At 41.4% G+C, this 20,233-nt stretch overlaps 2 protein-coding genes across 5 annotated transcripts in view; one reads left to right on the top strand and one right to left on the bottom strand.

Moving 5' to 3' along the window:
- Positions 1–3,522, top strand: part of NAA35 (N-alpha-acetyltransferase 35, NatC auxiliary subunit) — an 87,583-nt gene extending 84,061 nt beyond the window's left edge. For 2 of the 4 annotated variants that reach the window (XM_027094264.1, XM_027094266.1), the window contains 2 exons: positions 2,207–2,287; positions 3,130–3,522. In XM_027094264.1, the coding sequence (XP_026950065.1) occupies positions 2,207–2,287; positions 3,130–3,189 (141 nt within the window). In that variant the 3' untranslated portion in view covers positions 3,190–3,522. The remainder of the gene's footprint in view (positions 1–2,206; positions 2,288–3,129) is intronic. The other 2 variants (XM_027094263.1, XM_027094265.1) reach the window with 2 other exon arrangements.
- A 4,581-nt stretch (positions 3,523–8,103) lies between these two features.
- The window catches only part of GOLM1 (golgi membrane protein 1), a 59,599-nt gene continuing 47,469 nt past the window's right edge, over positions 8,104–20,233 (bottom strand). The window contains exons 7-10 of the mRNA XM_027094158.1: positions 19,157–19,316; positions 18,220–18,489; positions 16,513–16,626; positions 8,104–11,209 (exon numbers count right to left, since the gene is read on the bottom strand). Of these exons, the coding sequence (XP_026949959.1) occupies positions 11,133–11,209; positions 16,513–16,626; positions 18,220–18,489; positions 19,157–19,316 (621 nt within the window). The 3' untranslated portion in view covers positions 8,104–11,132. The remainder of the gene's footprint in view (positions 11,210–16,512; positions 16,627–18,219; positions 18,490–19,156; positions 19,317–20,233) is intronic.

Below are 20,233 nucleotides of genomic sequence, written 5' to 3'. Positions count from 1 at the left end.
CATCAGAGGGAACTGGTACATGACTTTTCATCATGCAGTAGAGTACCGTGCAGCCCTAAAAAGGACAAGGAAGGTATTTATTTACTGTAATGGAATGTTCTTCAGAATATAAGACGTTTAAAAAGCACGCTTAAAATCTGTATGTATAGTATGCTGCCCTTTCAGTCAAGGGGAAGAAAGGAAGACTACATGTATGTGTGGCAATATTATATGAATATAACATATCTCTGGAAAGATACATAAGAATTAATAACAGTGTTTGCTTCTTAGGAGGGTTGCTAAGTGCCTTAGGGAAGAGGGGTAGGAGAGAGATGACTTTTTAAAAAAATCATATATAGTCACGTAATGAAAGAAAATAAAAGGAGGGAGTATAAAAATTAGAGGAAGGTGCCTGTAATAGATGGAGTATTTCTTTTAATGGACTTCATTTATTTAACTCAACAAATATTGTTGAGTGCCTACTAGGTCCTAAGCACTCTGGTAGGTTCCAGCAGGGAAAAAACACAGAAATCTGGGCCCTCCTGGAGGCAGGGGAAGCAAGCAGTAAATAAATAAATGTTATATAGTGTATTAGAAGATCATAAGTACTATGAAGAAAGATCAAGCTGGGAATAGGGATAGTGAATGCTACAAGGAGGCAGGTGGAGGGGATTAGACATTTTTAAATAAGTTGGCCGCTGAGCAAGCCCTGGAAGAAGGTGAAGAAGCAAGTCACGTGGCCCTCTGGGGATGGAGCCTTCTAGGCAGAGGGATCTACTATGTGTAAAGGTGCAGAGGTAGGAGTGTGCCCTGTTGTATTTGAGGAACAGCCAAGGGCTTTTTTTTTTTGGCGGTACGCGGGCCTCTCACTGCTGTGGCCTCTCCCGTTGTGGAGCACAGGCTCCGGACGCGCAGGCTCAGTGGCCATGGCTCACGGGCCCAGCCACTCCGCGGCACGTGGGATCTTCCCGGACCGGGGCACGAACCCGTGTCCCCTGCATCGGCAGGCGGACTCTCAACCACTGCGCCACCAGAGAAGCCCGCCAAGGGCTTTGTGTTGGAGTGAGGTGAACAAGGGGGTGAGCTGTTGGAGAGTTTTGAGCGGAGATGTGACCAGATCTGATTTTTGTTCTAAAGGATCACTCTGGCCACTGTGCTGAAAATAGACTGTGGTGGGACCAAGGGTGGAAGCAGGAGAGCCAGTTAGAGGCCATAGCTGTGATCCAGTTGAAAGGTGGTGGTGCTAGTGGATCAGAAGTGATTGCATCCTCTGTGAATTTTAAGGCCTAGTCAATGGGATTGATTGATGGTGATGGATTGGATGTGGGGTAAGAGAAAAAGAGTCAAGGATGGTTTTGAGGTTTTTGGCCTGAGCACCACCAGGGTAGATTGAGTCATGTAGGGAAGACTGTAGGCTGGAGCATGGGGGAGGCAGGGCTGGGAAGGTCTGGAGCTCAGTTTTGGACATGGCTTTTGGATGTCCCAATGGAGTAGTCGTGTAGGTAAGTGGATGTGTGATCTGGAGCTGAGGAGAAGCAGTTACTGAACTCGTGGTGATGTGTCAAGTGAGGTCACTAAGAGGGCAATGGGAACTTGTTTTCCTTCAAGTTGCCCATTACTTCCTCTCAAGAGAAGTGAATATTTCATTCCATTGTTATTCATGTGTTCAGGAGAAGTCTTTTAGACAAATGGTTGTCAGAAGTAACAGTTAACACTTAAAGGACACTTATTACCTGCCAGGTGTGGGTCTCAGCTCATAATATATATTAACTCACTTAATCCTCAGAACAAATCTTTGTGGGAAAGGTAAATTATTATCCCTATTTTTACAGATGAAGAAACTAAGGAACAGAGAGGTTAGAAAACTTCCAGAGGTTTCATAGCTAGTTAGTGGCAAAGCTGGAATTTGAAAACGGACAGCTTAACTTCAGAGTCCATGCCCCAAACACTACATTGTATTGTCTTTGTAGGACTTTGCAGTGTAATATCTTTCATTTTAATGAAAAAGAGATACAGTAGCCCTTTCAAGTCTTCATGGTTGACTACTAGAGTTCTGTGTTACTAAAAGACGTATGATGGTGTTCATGTTTTTAAATTGCCTTTTAATAAAATATTTTAATAAAATAGCAACACGTACATCGTGCCAATTTCCTCTTATTATCTATAAATCAATACATTTTGACTATGAATTTTATGTTTTGATAGCTTAATGTTGCTCATTGTTTAGGTCAATAGAATTTTAAAGGTTGCCAAACCCAACTTTGTGGTTGTGAAGTTATTGGCAGGAGGACACAAAAAGGAATCTAAGGTAAGTATATTGTAGGGAAAATAAATGGTCTTAATTTATTGTAAAACTTCATTTTTTTTCAGTAAGATGAATAAATATTACAAAAAAGTCAAAACGCTCATAAAAACTATTCTAAAAGAGATTCAGTGGCAGAAAATAGATCAGAGCTTGCTGTTTTTCCTTGAAACTTAAAGATTTTGTTGACTTAAAATCTCTAAAGTCTTCGCTTCCATGTAAATTACTGAATGACTTAAGGTAATAAAAGAAAATGTGTGTAAACAAATTTATGGGAGAGTTATTTAAAAAGTCATCTGCCTTTAGAAAAGTGAATGCTTCAATAATTAGAGCCTTTAATGGCTCAGGACATGGAAGATTCTGTAAGCTTCCATTGGTAATGCTGTTGTATTATTAGTGCTGTATCAACATTCGGTGCAGAAGAGGCCAACCACCGAGGCATTTTTGGTGGCATTTGCCCATTATATGCATAACGTCTGTTCGTTTACTCCCATTACTTTTCTATGATCTCTCTTATCTCCTGCTCTGCTTTAGCAGTGATTCATTTCATTGCTCAGGAGTATCAGCGACCCTGGAACTAAAAAAAAAATTGCTGGCCCATGACCTTTTCCTGTAATTTAAGTCCATTTTCCTTTGTCAACTATTCTCTGAAGTTAGAAAACCGCTGCTCAGCATGTTGTCTAATGACCTTCATAAATCCAGAGATAAGCTACATCATTTTCTTTTAAATCTCTTTTGTGCTGCCTTGTCTCTAAAAACATGAGAAACTCTAAAATTATAATAGTCTTTATTTTGTTTACTGTCTGAATATGTATAAGATACATAAATTGACTTTGTTTTCTTTACAGGTTCCTCCTGAATTTGATTTCTCTGCTCACAAATATTTTCCTGTTGTGAAACTTGTTTGAAAGAGAGACTGAAAAGGTGACCAAAGAGGTGAAGTCTACTTTCAGATTCTGCTCTTAGAGGATCTATCCATCAGTCTTACATGAAGTGAAATGGATTTCTTGGGTAACAACCCATTATAAGGAATACTTTTAATTTGACAGCCTTACATGACGTGAATGAAAACTGCTGTTTTAAAGTGGTTTATTATGTTCCATGGATGAAACTGGTCTTATTGAATGCATTGATGAACATTATATGGTTTTATTACAGATTTACTCAGAAATCATTTTTTATGAATGATTGAGTGAAAATAGTGTTTGTAAAGGTTAATAAATTTCTTGACAAAAAATGCACTACTGGAGATGAAAAACAATAGCACTTTGTTGATACATGTTAAGAATTGAAGGTGTTTATTACTCTTCATGTTTGAGTAGTTCAAACATTATCCAAAAGAAGTTTCAAATTAAGGGATTTTTTAAACACATGGGATTTGGGCAAAATACATTTTAAAGGGATTTGGGGGGGCCTCCTAGCTATATAGGAAGACTAAATTACACGGGGATTGTGATTTTATGTGTCATGGTATCTTAAATTATATACCTGTCAGAATATAGATTTTTTTTTTTTAATCCTTTAACTGTTACTTTTGGCACTTTTAAAAGATTACACATCATGTTTGCTAGTGACATTATTCAGAAGATAAGACTGTATAGATTTGTTCATTTTTAGAGTTAGGTTTCAACACGGCATACTCCTTTTTGTTTACTACTTCACAGTTTAACCCATCAGACATTTTCAATCAGGGTCTTTCCAGCATCCTCTGGCTTTGAAATATGACTTAAATCACCTATACCTACAAATGCCCAGTGCCAGTGGCTTCACCCTTCTTCCTTTGCTGCCAGTTCCTCTTCCTGTCTCTGCTCTGCTGTTCTGTGTCAAGCTGCCATGGCCTCTGGGGGCCTTTCCTTCTCCTCCACAGGAAGCAGAATGAGCTACCCTGCGCCTAACTTAAATTGACTTTTGGCTTGGCTTAAGACTAGCAACCATTTTATATTTGCTCTGTGGTTTCTGAGTTTCAAATATCCTAATTCTTATTTGACACCTTTCTTGCAAATGTGATTATTGAAACTTTATTTCTGGAAATATTTGCAAGCAGCTAACCTGAGCAGATCTTGCCGGCTATAGAGTAAGAACTTTCCTGACCCCTCCTTCGTGGCTGTTGAAGTAGACTGGCGACACGTGTGTCATCTAGGAACAGCCAGTAGGCATCCGGAAATCTCAGAATCCAGAAGTCTTTAAAAATAAAGTAGGCTGTACAGTAGAAACTTGAGCTATGAAGAGATAAAGAATATACCTGTTGTTAGCTATTTGGTTAGTTTTTTGAGAAGGAACACTGTTTCTGGCTGGTAATTTCTGAACACTTCAAACAAAAAAGACAAAGAAATGGTAGAAAAGAGGCAGTAGAAGAAAGAATTAAAAGAAAATGCATAGAGGATAAAAAACAGCAAGATTTTGCAAACCACCAAGAAGAGCCTGAGGCAAGCTAGAAGAATGCGGGTCAGGGCCACCAGGGACTGTTGGATTAAGAGGGCACTCTGGCATTTTTTAAATGATGTCTAATTAGGTCAGCTAATGTAAATGAAGGTTACTGAGCAAGTGTTCTGCCTAATTAGAGAGCACCTAAGGCTGTTTTTTCAGGAGTGGGTCTTCTTAAGAGCAGATTGTTCCTAAGTTTTAACTGCAGGTTTCTAATCAGAAAAGCTGAAAGTTACATTTTTTAGAACTTTTAAAATATCTGCCATTCGAGGTGCTAAAAAAAATGATGGGGTAAATAAGACCGCCTCTCCCCTCACAGATCTAACAACCTTAAGAATGCAGAAAAGCAGACAGGTCTTTATCCTGGGGAAACGCAGTATGCTGGTGTAGGAGAACCACCTTACATAAAAGATTTACGGAGAAAGTCTCCATCTCATCTGGGTCCCAAAGGTTAAGAGGCATTAGCTGCTAAAGGGGTCCTAGACTGGGACACAGATGTGCACAAGCCTGAGATGAGAAGGTGGCAGTTTGACTAAAGTATAGAGCAGGACAAGGGACTGGAGGGATGCGCTTGAGAAGTAAGGGGAGGCCAGGTCCTCCAGAACCTGGGAAGCCAGGTGAATGAATTTGACTGTCTGATGTTGGTGGATACCACTAAAAGGTTTGATTCGGGGAAACAAAAGGATCAAATCAGATCTGCTTGCTCAAGACTGCTGATTCAAAAGGGGACAAGGCTGTAGGCAGGGAAGCTCCTTTGGTGAGAGGAAATGATGGCTGGTCTTAATTAAGGTAGTGGCAGAGGGAATAGAGGAAAGTGAATAGAATCAAAAGATAAAGGAGGTACAGGACTTGGTAATGATTGGGTGAGTCTGTGGGAATCAAGGGTGATGATTTGTAGGTTTTATGGCTTTGATAACTAGATGGAGTGGTGCCATTGCTTATATAGGCAAAATAGGAGACAAGGTTTGGGGATGAAGATTGTTTTAGATGCTGAGATGTCTTTTTTTTTTTTTTTTTCCGGCTGCGTGGCTTGCGATATTTTAGTTCCCCAACCAGGGGTTAAACCCAGGCCCCCCAGCAGTAGAAGCGTGGAGTCCTAACCACTGGACCACCAGGGAATTCCCTGTTGAGATGTCGTTGAAAGACATCCTAGTGAAGACAGCAAGTAGTCTGGTGTGGAGCTGAAAGGTGCATTCTTGGGTAGACATGAACTGAGGACTAAGTGGCTGCAAAGATGTAAACTAAAGCCTGGACTGGGGGTTGCAATTGCTCAGGGAGCCTGTAGAAGAGCCTGAGATTGGTCCCAAGGAATAGAGTTGGGACAGCCAAGTTCTAAGAGTGGGCCAGGGAACAGGGGTGGGGGGAGCAGGTAGATGAAACATAACTGAGCACCTTAAAATCATGCCCTGCCACCTTCTGGCAAAGTTTTTATGTCACTATTTTCAAGACTCTGACTTTTCTAAAACATTACCTCAGTTATTGGTCAAAGAGCACCCTGTTTAGAAAAGTTTAGGAGAGTTCCGCTCCGGCTACGCAAAAGCATGCAAAGGAGATTTAGCCAGAAAATAAACAATGCAGGGCCACAAACAACTGGAAGGCCTAAGATAAGGACCAAAATGGGCCCATTGGATCTGACAAAAGGTTGCTGGTGACAACAGGGAGACCTTTCTTGAAGAGGTGGGGCAGAATCTGGAGAGTAAGCTGAGGTGTGAGTGAGTGGGGTGAAGTAGCGGAGACAGTCATTGCCTCGGAGGAGCTGGTATGATCGTAAAAGATCCACTATTCTCTGGTTAATGATATAGTCTTCACCCACCGACGCCCAATTTGGCCACTTCATTTCTGCCCTCTCCCCTTGGCTTCTCAAGCTGCAGCTCTGTTGCTTTTCCTCTGACCAGCAAGCCTCTTCTCTTGGATAGCTTCCCTTTATCCTTCGAGTTTCAGCTGAAATGTGACATCTTCAGAGAAGGCATTTCCATCTCCTGGTTTAGGCCAAACCCTTTAAAAGTGCTTAGCATTTTCAGTTGTAATTTAAATAGTTAATTGTTTCTGTCTTCCCAGCTGTAGTATAAACTTGAGAAAAAGGCCTTCATTGTTCCAGAACCTGCTCACTCAATTAACGGGATGTGGATCTTTTAAAAATGTAAAAGACATCCTGGAGGCAATTTGTTGGAAAACTGAATAGAGGAGGTAAAACAAGGCCTCCAGGGTTCCCTTTAATAGCAGAGACACTTGATGGTGAGAACACAGGACACTAAGAGTGCAGAGGAATTTGGAAGTAGGAACTTGGAGGTGGCAAGTTGGGAGTCTGGTAGCTTTACCCCTAAACAGTTTGCTTCCAGTGAAGTGAAGAAGTTGCATTCACTTACACTATAAGACTTTTTTCTGTTTTTTCTTTTTTCAGACTTTTTTCTGCTAACATTGCCTTCTATTTAAAAAGAGAATGTATCAGCTTTTCCACGATCACATAAAGTTATGTAAAACTCTGAATTTCTAAACTACTGCAAAGATAAAATACCTGCAACCTCTGTTTAGAATTCAAACATTAAGCCAAGTTTAAAGGAAAGTGTGGTGCTCTGTTTTGACCACAGATGTGTTATCTGTTGACTTCCCGAATAACTTCTGAATGAACCCATCTCAAAAAACAAGAGTAAGGATGTTATTATACCAAGATATCCTTCACAGGGAAAAAACTGGCAGTTGTAGACTGCTGGTTAAGGTCACAGAACTACTCTTTTAAATGATGCTCAGATGTTAAATGTTGATAATGCAGCAGCTTTTTTGGACTGAGTTAAAACATTCAGGTGAAGGTTTGATTTCTGGATAAAGGCAGACATGTTACATTATACTGGAGGTTCCATTGCACTTCATTACAGCTTTAAGAGAGAGAAGTTAGTAAAAAGCAAGCTCTAACATCAGGAGCTCTTCCACAAAGACTCCGGCTTACCTCTTAATAAGCCTTGAGTTTTTTATCCTAATTCCCATGTGTTTATTAACATTCATTCTAAAAAGGCATTTGTTTATCTAAATCTGTTTATAAAGGTTCTAAAAGGCAAAACACTGGTCAGTCACAGTCATTTACTTGGACTTTAAACAGTCAAATATTTACCAAGCACTCCCACAGTATTAGAATCTCTGTAGGGGTATGAAGTATTAAGCCTATGTCACTTGACTCAGGATTTTTGTTCTACTTTAGAACTTTTTTTCTTTTTAAGATTTTTTTTTTTTTGATGTGGACCATTTTTAAAGTCTTTATTGAATTTGTTACAATACTGCTTCTGTTTTATGTTTTGGTTTTTTGGCTGCGAGGCGTGTGGGATCTTAGCTCCCTGACCAGGGATTGAACCCGTACCCCCTAAATTGGAAGGCAAAGTCTTAACCACTGGACCAGCAGGCAAGTCCCTAGAACATTTAATTTTATTCTAAGGAGTAAGGATAAAAAATAGGCATTTGTGGATTAAAAATAGGCATTTTGTCTTGGTTAGGGTCCTGGTTTATAAGAATGTCACCTTAAGTTTATATATAGTTTACAGATGAGAATATTTCAAGTCATGTAACTTTCCCAGAGATGTGTTTCACAGGCGCACCAACAAGGACAGAAGCATTTTAGTTTAGTATTTTTGTTTCTTTGTTTTTTTTAAGTGCATGGCAAGATAACTACTTCTGCGTAATCCTTCAGTGTATATGTTACCAGAATTTTACAAACCAGCTGTTACCGAACAGTGGCTTAGTTAGTACATTTTAAGTGTTGCCCTCTGAGCTGAAATAGTACACAAACATACAAACATTTAAATACACGAGATAAGCCATTTCCCCAACTTTCTAACACTAATGAACATTTTCAGTCTAAGCTAAAAATGAAAAGTGAAAAAATGTTAATATAACCCACAGTTAATGGAAACTTTAAAATGTATATATTTGTTTTCAAACTTATTTCAAAGACAAGTGTTAGAAGTTGTTGAGTGTCCTATAAATTATCATTTATTTATAATATTCTTTTAGGCTAAAATACATAGTGGGAATAGACCAATTCCCCCTAGACCTTAAAGGACCCTGAAATCACAATTTTCTTTCACCATTCCAAGTTCTACTATGACTAGATAGCCACCTATTACCAATTAAAACTATCAGGCTAGTTATCAATCTAGTTATTTAATGACAGCATACTGACTTAACAGATAATGGTTTGTTTCTCAAATTCTATCACACAAAGGTATATATTGTGTGTGGTGATTAAGATAATTCATGAAATCTAATCCAAAATTGCTTTAGGGAATCTTCATCTGCAGTCCTACCTGCAGGAAAAAAGATCATATGAATCATCACTCCTGTCTGCTCACCATCTGAGAGTATAAAGGAGGGTTGTGAATCAAATAGAGTTTATATAAACCTATTAAAAATTGGACTACCTGCTGGTTTAATTTTGGATGAACCCAAAAGACCAAGGTTGGGGGTCTGATATCTATTTGATGCTTATTACACAGGTTTTGTTTGTTTTTTAAATAACTGTGACACCTCTAGATTATTCCTTGGAAGAGGTGTCTGTGATCCCAAGGGAAGTCAACAGTAATAAAGCATGACTGCTTGAAGAAATAGCTAAAGTACACACCTCCTGAACAAATGGCCTTTTGGTGCCTCTGTACAGGAGATGAAATCATGGTTTTTTAAATTTACAATGACATCTCATTCCACGAAAGGTTGAATTTATAAGGCAAACCACCATGCTTAATCCACAGTTTACAAGCTGATTTCCTTAGGGATCCAACAGGGGATGAAGGGAAAACTGAAAGCAGTTTTAAAAGTTGAACTAACAGTATTTTATTTCTCAGCAACTCTAGGCACACTGATTAAACATGAGATGAATAAAGGCTAAGCAAGAGAGAATATCAACCCTAAGACTAAGACACAGAGGGAGGCTGCACAAGGACTTAGATTCATAAAGCTACTTTCGTACCCTTCTTCAGCTGCCTTTTCTGGGTAGAAAGTTTAATCTTAGTGATTAGGTAGGAGAATATCACACAGCATTCCAGCTGGACATCTTAACCTGAATGCAAACCAGGACCTGCCCTCGGTGACTGCCAGTGGCACCCGGAGTCCACAGCTGGCCGGGACACAGGCACTCCAGCTCACGGGCTGCTGGCCTGGAGAAGCTTCAGAACTCCTCCGGGCCCCAGTTTCTTCTCTGTAAACAAGGGAGTTAGTTATGTCCAATGACCTGAGGCCCCTGCATCTCAAATCCCATGACTCAAAATGTATTTTAATAAGCATCACCACCCACCTACCCTTTAGAGAGCCTCACTAAAGGTCATTAGTGTGACTTTGCCAGTCATTCACAAGCCCGGCAAGAGTCTATTTACCTTAAAATGTTAACCAACTCGAGTCAAACCTGACATCACTATTAATGTAAATTATGATTAGTCGTTTTCAGATTAACTTTTGATTTTTAAATCAGTTTTGTGATAGTCCTTTACCACATGCTAAATGTAAACTGACACAAACAACTATTGCATTTCTCTTGACTTTCTAATCTCTCCAAATTTGTAATGATGTATATATATCCTTCAACATTAACTTTCTCTTCTTTTCTTCTAGTAGCGAAGTAGGCAGTTCTCCCCACAGTACTGTGCTGCCCTCACTGTTCTGCCGCAGGCAGCCAGGGTCAGCTCTGCTTTGGCCCCTGCTGTGTCAAAAGTCTAATCCACAAAAGTCTAAGGACTTGTTACACAAGATTTTGCTTTGCCCACACATATTAAGCAAAGCAAGTATACATCACAAGTATTCAAATTACAAGTCACTTAAAAGCATTTTGTACATTAATGACAAGGGTTATCATACAGGTAATCTTTTAAAAAATTATCGCACAGAACACCTTTGTGTTTAGACTTGTTTAACACCGTTGCTAGTGATGTTTGTGTTAACACTCAGTGCTCTAGGCCACTGATTGTCAGAACCAGAGGTGGGTACAAGAAGATAAACCAAAAATCAATCATTCAGTGCCCACCGAAGAGAAATAACAGGGGCTGGTACCCGTCACTCAGCACAGCATGTGGAGAAGAGAGAGACTCCAGAGGGGACTGAGGACAAGGAGCTCTGCAAGTGCGGTGGGCCTCCTTCACATCAGAAGTTACTTCCACAGTAGAACTACTGCTGCCGTACTTGAAGGAGAACCTGTGTTCTATTGCTGGTGTTGATCTTCTCATGAAATACCTATTAGCCAACAAATTTCGACAATTTTGACATCTCAATACAGACACTTCAAAAGTGTCTCAAAGACAATCTCATTTTCCTACACAGTAAATACAAACTAAAACTCCACAATAATCATCTTTAGATATTTTACTTAGTACATTTCACAGTATCCAATCCCTCATAAATATTTTGTAGTGATCTCTGTTCAATTCTGACACAAAGTGTGTGATTCCAGTTTGGTTCAGAGTGTGTGATTCCTCTTTTCTCGCTGTTCTAGTACATTTATTGTGCCTCCTTTCTGATTTTCAGCGTTAAGAACTAAAAAAGGAAAACAACAACAACATAATGTTCTAGTATTAAACATTTTGAGAAACCCAGCCCAGGCAGGTCCCATTGGACATAAATGTCTAGAAGCTGTGTCATAAAGAGAACTGTATCTCCCACAGTAACATTACAATTTGGAATTGCACTGCTAATCAAGGACAAGACAGCTAAACCATCTAAAAACTCCGTAATTGTGTGAAAGAGAGAAATAACGTCCTGTCAAATGGACAACATAAAACGTACTCTCACGGAACTTTTGACATGATTGTGAACCTTGTGGGTTGCCTGAATCTCTGTTCCTGCACCTCTAGCTGCAAGCACACTGCCTCCTAAAAGCCATTCGCAACTTAGGTCAGCTTTCGTGACGCCAAAGCTCTCATTACAGAGCTGATGTCTAGACATGGCTTCCAGCCTCCTTACTCTATCCTTTGATGCACAAAGGACGTAAAAAGACACATCACAAATAAAAACCTAAAAGCAAGATCCTCATTTACAACTACTGCACGTTAAATGGTTGACAATTTTATTAAATAAACGACTGCTTTAAGTTCTCTAATAAAGTTGGAGCTAATGCCTCTTTCTTCTAATTCTCCCTGGAGTAAGCAGGGTCTTAAACTATCTTGATGACATAATTTTAAAATGATTTCAACTTAAAATTCTTAAAAGAGCTGACAGAACATTTAGCTCCTTTCCTTTGCCGAACTCCTCAATTTGTTTGAAGTCTTAGCAGGTACAAGGTCAAGTCCTTACAAGGACACCTGGGTATAAGGGATGAATGATCCCAAGGCTTCACTGCAAAGTCACACATATAACTTGTATCTGTTTAAAATTCTGACTCCTAATGTGTTCATCTTTTGCATTAAAAAAAAAAATTAAAGAGTTTATGAAAATAATTTAAAAATCAACTTAAGACTTCCAGTTTTAGAAATCCCGAACAACCAACTGTAGTGAGTGACATGCTGGATAAAATATGAAAGATATTTTTTAAGGATGCATTGTTAAAACAGCTTTCTACCAAACAACTGGCCAGAACACTTCAAAAATTATCAATGATATAAATGATAAAGACAGAAGGTTCCAGGTTAAAAGACACTAAGTACAATGCTAACTGCAATGTATGATCCTGGATTAGATCTTGGACCAGAAAAGGGGTATTAGTTGGACAATTCAAGAAATTTGAATAATGTCTATAGATACAGCATTATATCAGTATTAATTTCTTCATTTTGATAATTGTACTGTGGTTACATAAGATGTTAACATTTGGGGGACCTGGATGGAGGATATATGGAAATTCTTACTAGTTTTTCTTTTTAACTCTAAATTATTTCAAAATGAAAAGTGAAAAAAATTTTTAATTAAACATTAAAATGCATTACCTATGAATGACACTAAAAGGAGGAATCTGAGGCCAAAACTGAAGTGGGAGTATCAACTCCTGAAGGTAATAAGCATCAATGCCAGCTTTTTCCCTGAGGACTTCTGCTGAAGCCTGTAGACTCTGGGCTTCTCCCTTCACAGCTTCAAAAGGTGCAGGAGGACAGGCCCTAAAGACAAGGGCTCTCCTCAAGGTGGGGAGTCAAGAAGGCGATGCCTATATAAAGCTGAAACCCCAAAGGTTCACATCCTTGGCTTAAAGGTAATAGGAAATAAACTGGCAATGAAAGGGGGACAGCAAGAAAGCCTAGTGTGTGGAGTGCGGGATTCTTAACTGCATGAGATGATTGTACAGGTATATACTTAGAACTCATATCTTTCCATGTGGTCCAAAAAAAAAAAAAAAAAAACCCTGAAGGCGACAATCTACTTTATTGAAGGGGTTGTGAGTTTGTAGTACCCTCCTTGAGACTGGCAGAGGCAAACGACCTCTAATCCAATACAACTGTGACTCAGTCCTCAAAGACTTCCCCCAGATAAAGTTCCAAGGAAAGCAGTAGCTCACAGTTAAGAAGCACAAAACACAAGGAAACAAGGGATCGAGGAGAGCCTGCAGAAACAAAATAGAAACACCCACAAAGTTTTCAGATATTGCAATTAGAAAATATGAAACAACCCTGATAGAGAAATAAAAGATGTTTGAAAACATGAGCAAGGAATAAGGGCCCAGAAAGGCCAAGTAGAAAGTTTAGAAATGAAAAAGAACAGGTAAGGCATAGCTGAAGGAAAAATTTTTGAACTGGAAGGTATTCTGAGGAAATAATTCTCAACACAGATCAGAAAGGCAGAAATACAAAATATGAAAAAGAGGGTAAGAGACACAAATAGACTGAGAAGATCTAATATACTTCTAATCTGAATTCAAAAAGGAATCAAAAATGAAAGAAGGGGCTTCCCTGGTGGCGCAGTGGTTGAGAGTCCGCCTGCGGATGCAGGGGACACGGGTTCGTGCCCCGGTCCGGGAAGATCCCACATGCCGCGGGGCGGCTGGGCCCGTGAGGCATGGCCGCTGAGCCTGCGCTCCGCAATGGGAGAGGCCACGGCAGTGAGAGGCCTGCGTACCGCAAAAAAAAAAAAAAAAAATGAGGATTATTCAAAGAGATGTTGGCTGGGATTTTCCAGAGGAACTCAACTTGCCACATATGTTTTTTTAAAAAGCTGTTAAGAGTAATGTGGTACACTGCAAATCAAGAAACAAACCAATGGAACAAAAATAGAAAATCCAAAAATTAGGACCAAGTACATATAAAAATTTAGTGTTTGATGACGGTAGCACCTCAAATCACTAACTTTGAGACGGTGAATTAAGATGGTGTTGGGCCAATTGGAAACACCTTTGGAAAACGAAAATTGGACCCACACCTTGTGCCATCCACCTGAATACATCTGAAACGATTCAAATGAATCAAGAGATCTAAATGTAAAATATGAAAGCAGAGGAGGATTCTGGAAAGATGGTAGAAACAGTGGTGTAGTTTTTGAATCAGAGTCCCTACATAAAGCAACTAAATTTAAAAACTCAAAAACTGGAGAACATTTAGAACAAAACTAGATGACAAGGAGTCCTGCAGACCCCCCAAATACAAGCGGTTAAAAACAAACCATGGACAGCGACCCATAGGATAGGGGCATCGAAAGAAAACAGAGGGAAGCAATGGAGCATCAGATGGACCTGAGAACGACAGAAGCCCTAAGAGCCAACAGGTTTACACCAGAAAGTACCTGGGCCAGTGGGAGAACTGCAGCTGGAAGTGGCAGTGTTTCTGCTACTCCCACAGCAAGTGACCACAGAGTGTCCATGGTAAAGACAAAGGAGCTGGTAGAGGCTCCCTCTGAAACTGGCTCCTTTCTGGGTCCTTCCTAGGTAGAGCCCCTCATAGAGAAAAAGCACTGTGTGGAGTGAAGCAGTGGCTGAGCAGGACAGGGACAAAAGAACCAAAAGGTTCAGATGAAAGTGGGGAAGACCCCACTGGCCAAAGAAGATGGGACAATGTGAACTTCCAAAAGGATAATAAGTGCAACTGAGTGAAACCTGTCAGAAAGGTTTAAATCCTCAAGTTTATATTTTTTAAATGGTCACCTTCAGAAGATGAGAGGAAATAATTCCTTACTGTGAAAATTGGTAAATTTCACAGTAAATTACCAGTGCTTAGGAGAAGCATTTATCCTGCCTATGCCATATGAACAATACCACTGACATCTATTTATAAAATATTCCAATTAACAAATGAAATAGGAACAGCTGAATTAAAATACCACCTAGATATCAGCTGGTGATCTGCAGGAAATAGGGAGGAAAGAAGAATACACCACACCGAACCATGAATACACAATCAACACTATCCAGACTGTGGGAAATTCCAGGTCAAACAGCTGTGGCTCTTTAACAGACTGTAAACACAAAAAGAGAAAGGAATGGAGGGGGAACCTGGAGACTCAGAGACTTAAAGACATATCAAATTTAAGAAAACGGGCAAGACTAAACTGTGGTGTCCAGGGATGCCCACTTGAGTGATAAACCCATAAAGAAATTCAAGAAAATGCCGAATGGAAAGGTCAGGATAGGCATTTCTGGTACAGGGAGGGAAGGTGCTGGGACAGGACAAGCAACAGAGAAGGAGCCTCAGGAGGACCCCCCAAGTTCTATTTCTTGACCAGGGAGGCAGGGGGCAGTTACAACGTGTTTACCTTCTAAAAACTCCTTTGTTATGTGTGGTTTTGTGAATCTGTTTTATTTCACAATGGAACCAAAAGAAAAATCTGACAGCATACTGAACAAAAACATGGGTGAATTCCTTTCAAGTCTAGATGAGAAAACTATGACTCAATATCTAGAGGCAGTAAAAGAAAAGACAAAAATTTTTGAAACTTTCACATGGCAAAAAACCATAAGCAAAATCAAGACACACTGCCAGGCAGTATTTGCAACTTAAGTCACAGATAAGGGCCAACCTCCCCAGCATATAAAGAGCTCTTAGAAACAGAAAGAAACACCAAGAGTCTGATGGAAAAACGAATTTCAAAAAAAGAAAACCTTGAGTCCACAGTGATGACTAAAACAAGGGGGGAAGACAGAGAGTCTGTGTGTGTGTGTGTGTGTGTGCGTGTGTGCACGCACGCTCACATGTGTACACGTCAGGGGTGAGGGGGTCCTTAAAGAACGGCAGTTAATAAATGTGAGGAGTTATCATTTAGACAACGGTTTTCAATGGATGGTAAAGCCACACTATTTCAAAGCATCCCCCTCTAGACAATGTATTACACAGGGAATATGGACCTTTGCAACGGAGAGACCTGGTGGGCACCACCTTAACCAAGGATCAACCTGCCATTCTGTGCCTCCTGGTGGGAAGCCAGAGGAACACAACTGCACCTATAAAATGTTCAACCTGAATCCAGTCACAAGAGGCAGACAGATCTGGAATCTGATCATCCTGCAGCTGTCCTGGACTCCTCAAAAATTCAGAATAACAATAACACAAAGTGCTACTATAAACAGCTGCCTGGAAGCTCTGTGCGTGCATCAGGGCTTTTCAACTGGTGCTGTGGAGTAAAGAAGCAGTGAACTATCATTTTGTTGGGAAGTCCCTAAATGTTACTGAAGACAAATCCTCACTGATTCCTGAGGGCCTGAGCCCCACATCATATATGCAGACTTTCTGACGGGTCTTCGTCGTGGCCTTTTCAACCCTTCACCTCCCTCCACTGCCCCTACACTCGAAGGCTTCTGAAGAAAACAAAGTCTTCTAATGATGGATTCTTTACACTATTATTGTTGGGATTTGGCGTACAGTCACTGCAAAAGTGAAGGACCACAAAGCAGAAATGAATGAAATGACCCCACCACCACCGTTAATTACCATTTCCGTTTCTGTCATTCCCCGCAAGGGCTGCCTGCTTGTCTGTTTCAGATTCTGCCTCGTTTTCATCCATGTTGTAGTCATCCTCTGCTCCCGGTTTTTGCTGGTTTCTCCCTATAACATTAGCAGAGTCATAAAACGTAAGCTACATCGTTTTCTCTCTCGATGCCATAGGAGCACCAGAGCCCAGGTACCGGGATGGTCCCAATCCTGGTTTAACAATCAGATCTTTTGGCTTCCTCTCAGGAAATGACAGGGACGCATGTGCTTGCTTCCAGGGCGAATACCGTGCAGGAGTTCTCTACTTTTTTATGCCCCACTCCAATTCTGAATCTGTACAAAATACGGCCCTAAATAAAGGGCTATATTCCAGGCTGGAAACGGGGTAACTAGCTCACCAAACCAAAATCCCAGTTTTTTAAAGAGACAATCAACTCAAGGTTAAAGGAAGGAACCACTGTTTTCGGAAACTACGGGTTGCTGGTTAATGGCAGCCATCTCCTTAGAATGGTTCACTGCCCCGAGAGAAGGAAATGCAGTGGCTACTGTGAGCCAAAGGATAAAATTTTCACAGAATTAGATCATTCATCACCGCATTCATCCCTGGAGAGAAGAGCAACCAGAAAAGAAGATCGGGACAGAATGCATTCAAGAAACGTACTCATAGGGTTTAATGTAAACATTTTATATCTGTATATAGGTAGGTAAATAAAATCTTTCATTAAAAAAAGTATGCCTGGAAAAGGGAGCTCTAGTTCTATTTCCCTGCACTCACCGCCTGAAGTGGAAACAAAGCCCAGGCCTGCGTGCCCTGTAGCTTTATTCTACTGATCAGACCATTACCGCTGACCTAGGATGAGATGTGACACACAGCCCCAGCAGTATCTCAGGCCTACTGGTAGCGGTTACACTTGATGACCAGCTACTGAATGGTCTGAAATTTGAGTACCAATCTGATCAGTCACCAGAGTTTCCCTTTTTCTTTTTTCCCCCCAATTCTTTAACTGAAAACTTGTGAGAACACACTCGTCAGAAGCTTGAGTGAAAATTAAGATTTAAATGGAATCAGGGTAACTTCTGCAAATAAGTACATTCCCCAACTTCTGTCACTCGATCAGGCTCAGAACACAGGTATCTTCCGTCTAAGCACTCCTGGCTTAGCTAGGATTGAAATTTTCCCCATCTTTCAGGGACCAAAATACATCCCAGAATATTCTGCTAATCTCAGTTTCCCACACTTTTCTTTAAGAAAGAGAAAAGGCAACCAAACCAGAAAGGTGGGATTCCCACGTCACTTTTCTGCAAGGCTCAAACGTGCGTGAAACTCCGTCTAGCCAATCCTTCTGTCCCTCCTTCCTCCATCTGCTCGCCAGACACCGCTGGTGATGCCGCATGAGGAAGTGCAGCAACAAAGGTGAGGCGCGGGGTCCACCTGGCAGGAGACCTATGTGTGCTCGATGCTCAGCTCCCATCCCAAGGTCTTCCACCTGGAAAGCCCCCTAGGCTCCCTGTGAATATTATTTCTAAAAGTTCCAAGTGCTGGGAGTGACGGCTCTTCTGTCCTGCCTCCTGCTGGACAGCGCACATACAAAACAGACAAAACGAACCACCAAACGGTGACCTGCTGTTTGGGAATCTTCATGGCTGCCCATCCCGCGTCAGGAAGGAGGCTGAGGACGCAGGTGCCGGGTGGACAATCTCACCCACCTTCCTCGTCGGCATCCGGCTCCTCCTCTTGCCCGTCGGGGATGACGAGCTGGTCCCGCTCAGGGCTCTCCATCTCCTGATTCTCCTGGCTTGCCAACAGGGCAGCTGGCACCTGTGGGGTTTGGCCCAGTTCTCCGGGTTCTCCACGGCCTTTTCCGCCCACACGTCTGTCTTCTTCCACATTCTGCTCTCGCCCCGGCTCCTTCGACAGCCCCAGGCCGTCCCTCTGAAGCTCCTCCTTGCTGACGACCTGAATCTCCTTGGTTCCCTCTGTGCACAGAACATAGTTAGCTGTGACCTCACTAGCAATTAAGACAAAACCAGAAACCCTCGTATCACTCAATTCCCAGAGCCTTCCCAAGGACTGTGGACCGATGGGGCAGGTGGATCATTTCTTTTGTGGCCTCAGCAGACTCCAGGCCTCTCTATGCCCGCAGCTCATCTTCAGAACCACCAGGAAGAGGAAATGTCTTAGAAAAAAAGTTCAGACTAAGTGATCTGGCTCACAGAGACACCCTGCAAGTGGAGGAGGCTGCACTGCTGAGGTTACCTGATCGTCCTATTTAAGACGAGTGCTTGGGAGCCAACGACAGCTGCCTAGGACTCAGCCACGTCCCCTTAATCCCACAGTCCCACCACTGTCCTGAATAAAGGCTCTGCCTGGACCTTCCTTTACAGAGCTGCCAAAGAACTAGGCACTTAGTTTACAATGTGAGACATCAGTAAGGCAGAGAAAAAGCCCGTGGCCCCAAGTCCAGGTGCCAGAGAGACACTCACCTGCCACCTGCAGCCCCGTTACCGAGTCCCCACCGGCCGCCAGCAGCACACTCTGCCCTGTGTATCTGTGTGGACTGGAGGGCATGACCCGCTGCTATGCTTTCTATTGGCACGGGACCCTGAAGAGGGCTTAAACGTGTCATTGCCAAGCTTCACTTACCTTTCTCGCCTTGTTTCTTCAAGTCCAAAGCCGCCTCAGAGCTGGGGACTGGTGTCTGGGGCTCGCTGTTGCTGGGCACGTTCCCTCTTGCTTGTGGCACCTCTGCCTGGGGCAGGCCTGCTTCCTGCGGCCTGGGCTGGGGCTCACTGGGGGCTTGGAGCTGAAACAGGAGCACAGGCAGCCAGGGGCTCCATGACCATAAACCTTCAACAACGCTGAGCAATGCAATGGACCCACTACCTCCTTCTGATGAATACGAACATGGAAACCCTGAGAAATGCCATACTCTACCCCGGTCATGCCCTACCACCCGGCATAAAGCAGAAGATCTGAGGCTGGGTCCACATCTCCCAGAAAAACCTTTTAATAAGGTATTAACAAGTAAGCAGAAGATCAATAAGGAAAGAGAGGACTTGAACAACATGACAAACCACCTGAACAGTCACCTGCAGAGCACCCAACCCAACAAGAGCAAAATACATTCTTCTCCAGGACACACAGATGCTAGGCCACAAAACAAACCTCAACAGGTTTTAAGTGCTGAAATCATACAATGTATGGTCTCCAGTCACCATGGAATGAAATTATAAATCAATGACAGGAATGAAATTTTTTGAGAAATTCACAAATATGTGGAAATTAGATAACATACTCCTAAATAACCAATGGGCCAAAGAAATCACAAGGAAAATTAGAAAATACCTTAGAGAAAAATGAAAAACACAACACATCAAACTTCTGGAAGGCAGTTAAAGCAGTACTAAGAGGGACATTTACAGGCCTATCTCAAGGAAAAAGATATATCTCAAATTAATAACCTAATCTCTCACCTTAAGATACTTGAAAAAGGATAGCAAACTAAACCTAAACCAAGGAAGCACATAATAAAGATTAGATCAGGAATTAATGACTTATGGAAAAGAAAATAAAGAAAATCAATGAAACCAAAAGTTAGTTCTTTGAAAGATGAAAGAAATTGACAATGCTTTAGCTAGATGAACTGAGAATTAAAAAAACTCAAATTACTATAATCAAAAATGAAAGAGGATAACACTACCAACCTTACATAAATAAAAA

The sequence above is a fragment of the Aethalodelphis obliquidens genome, unplaced genomic scaffold (genome assembly GCF_003676395.1).
Source record: "Aethalodelphis obliquidens isolate GAN/ISIS:26980383/991018 unplaced genomic scaffold, ASM367639v1 scaffold88, whole genome shotgun sequence".
NCBI lineage: Eukaryota > Metazoa > Chordata > Mammalia > Artiodactyla > Delphinidae > Aethalodelphis > Aethalodelphis obliquidens.
This window is presented reverse-complemented; position numbering and strand designations above follow the sequence as displayed.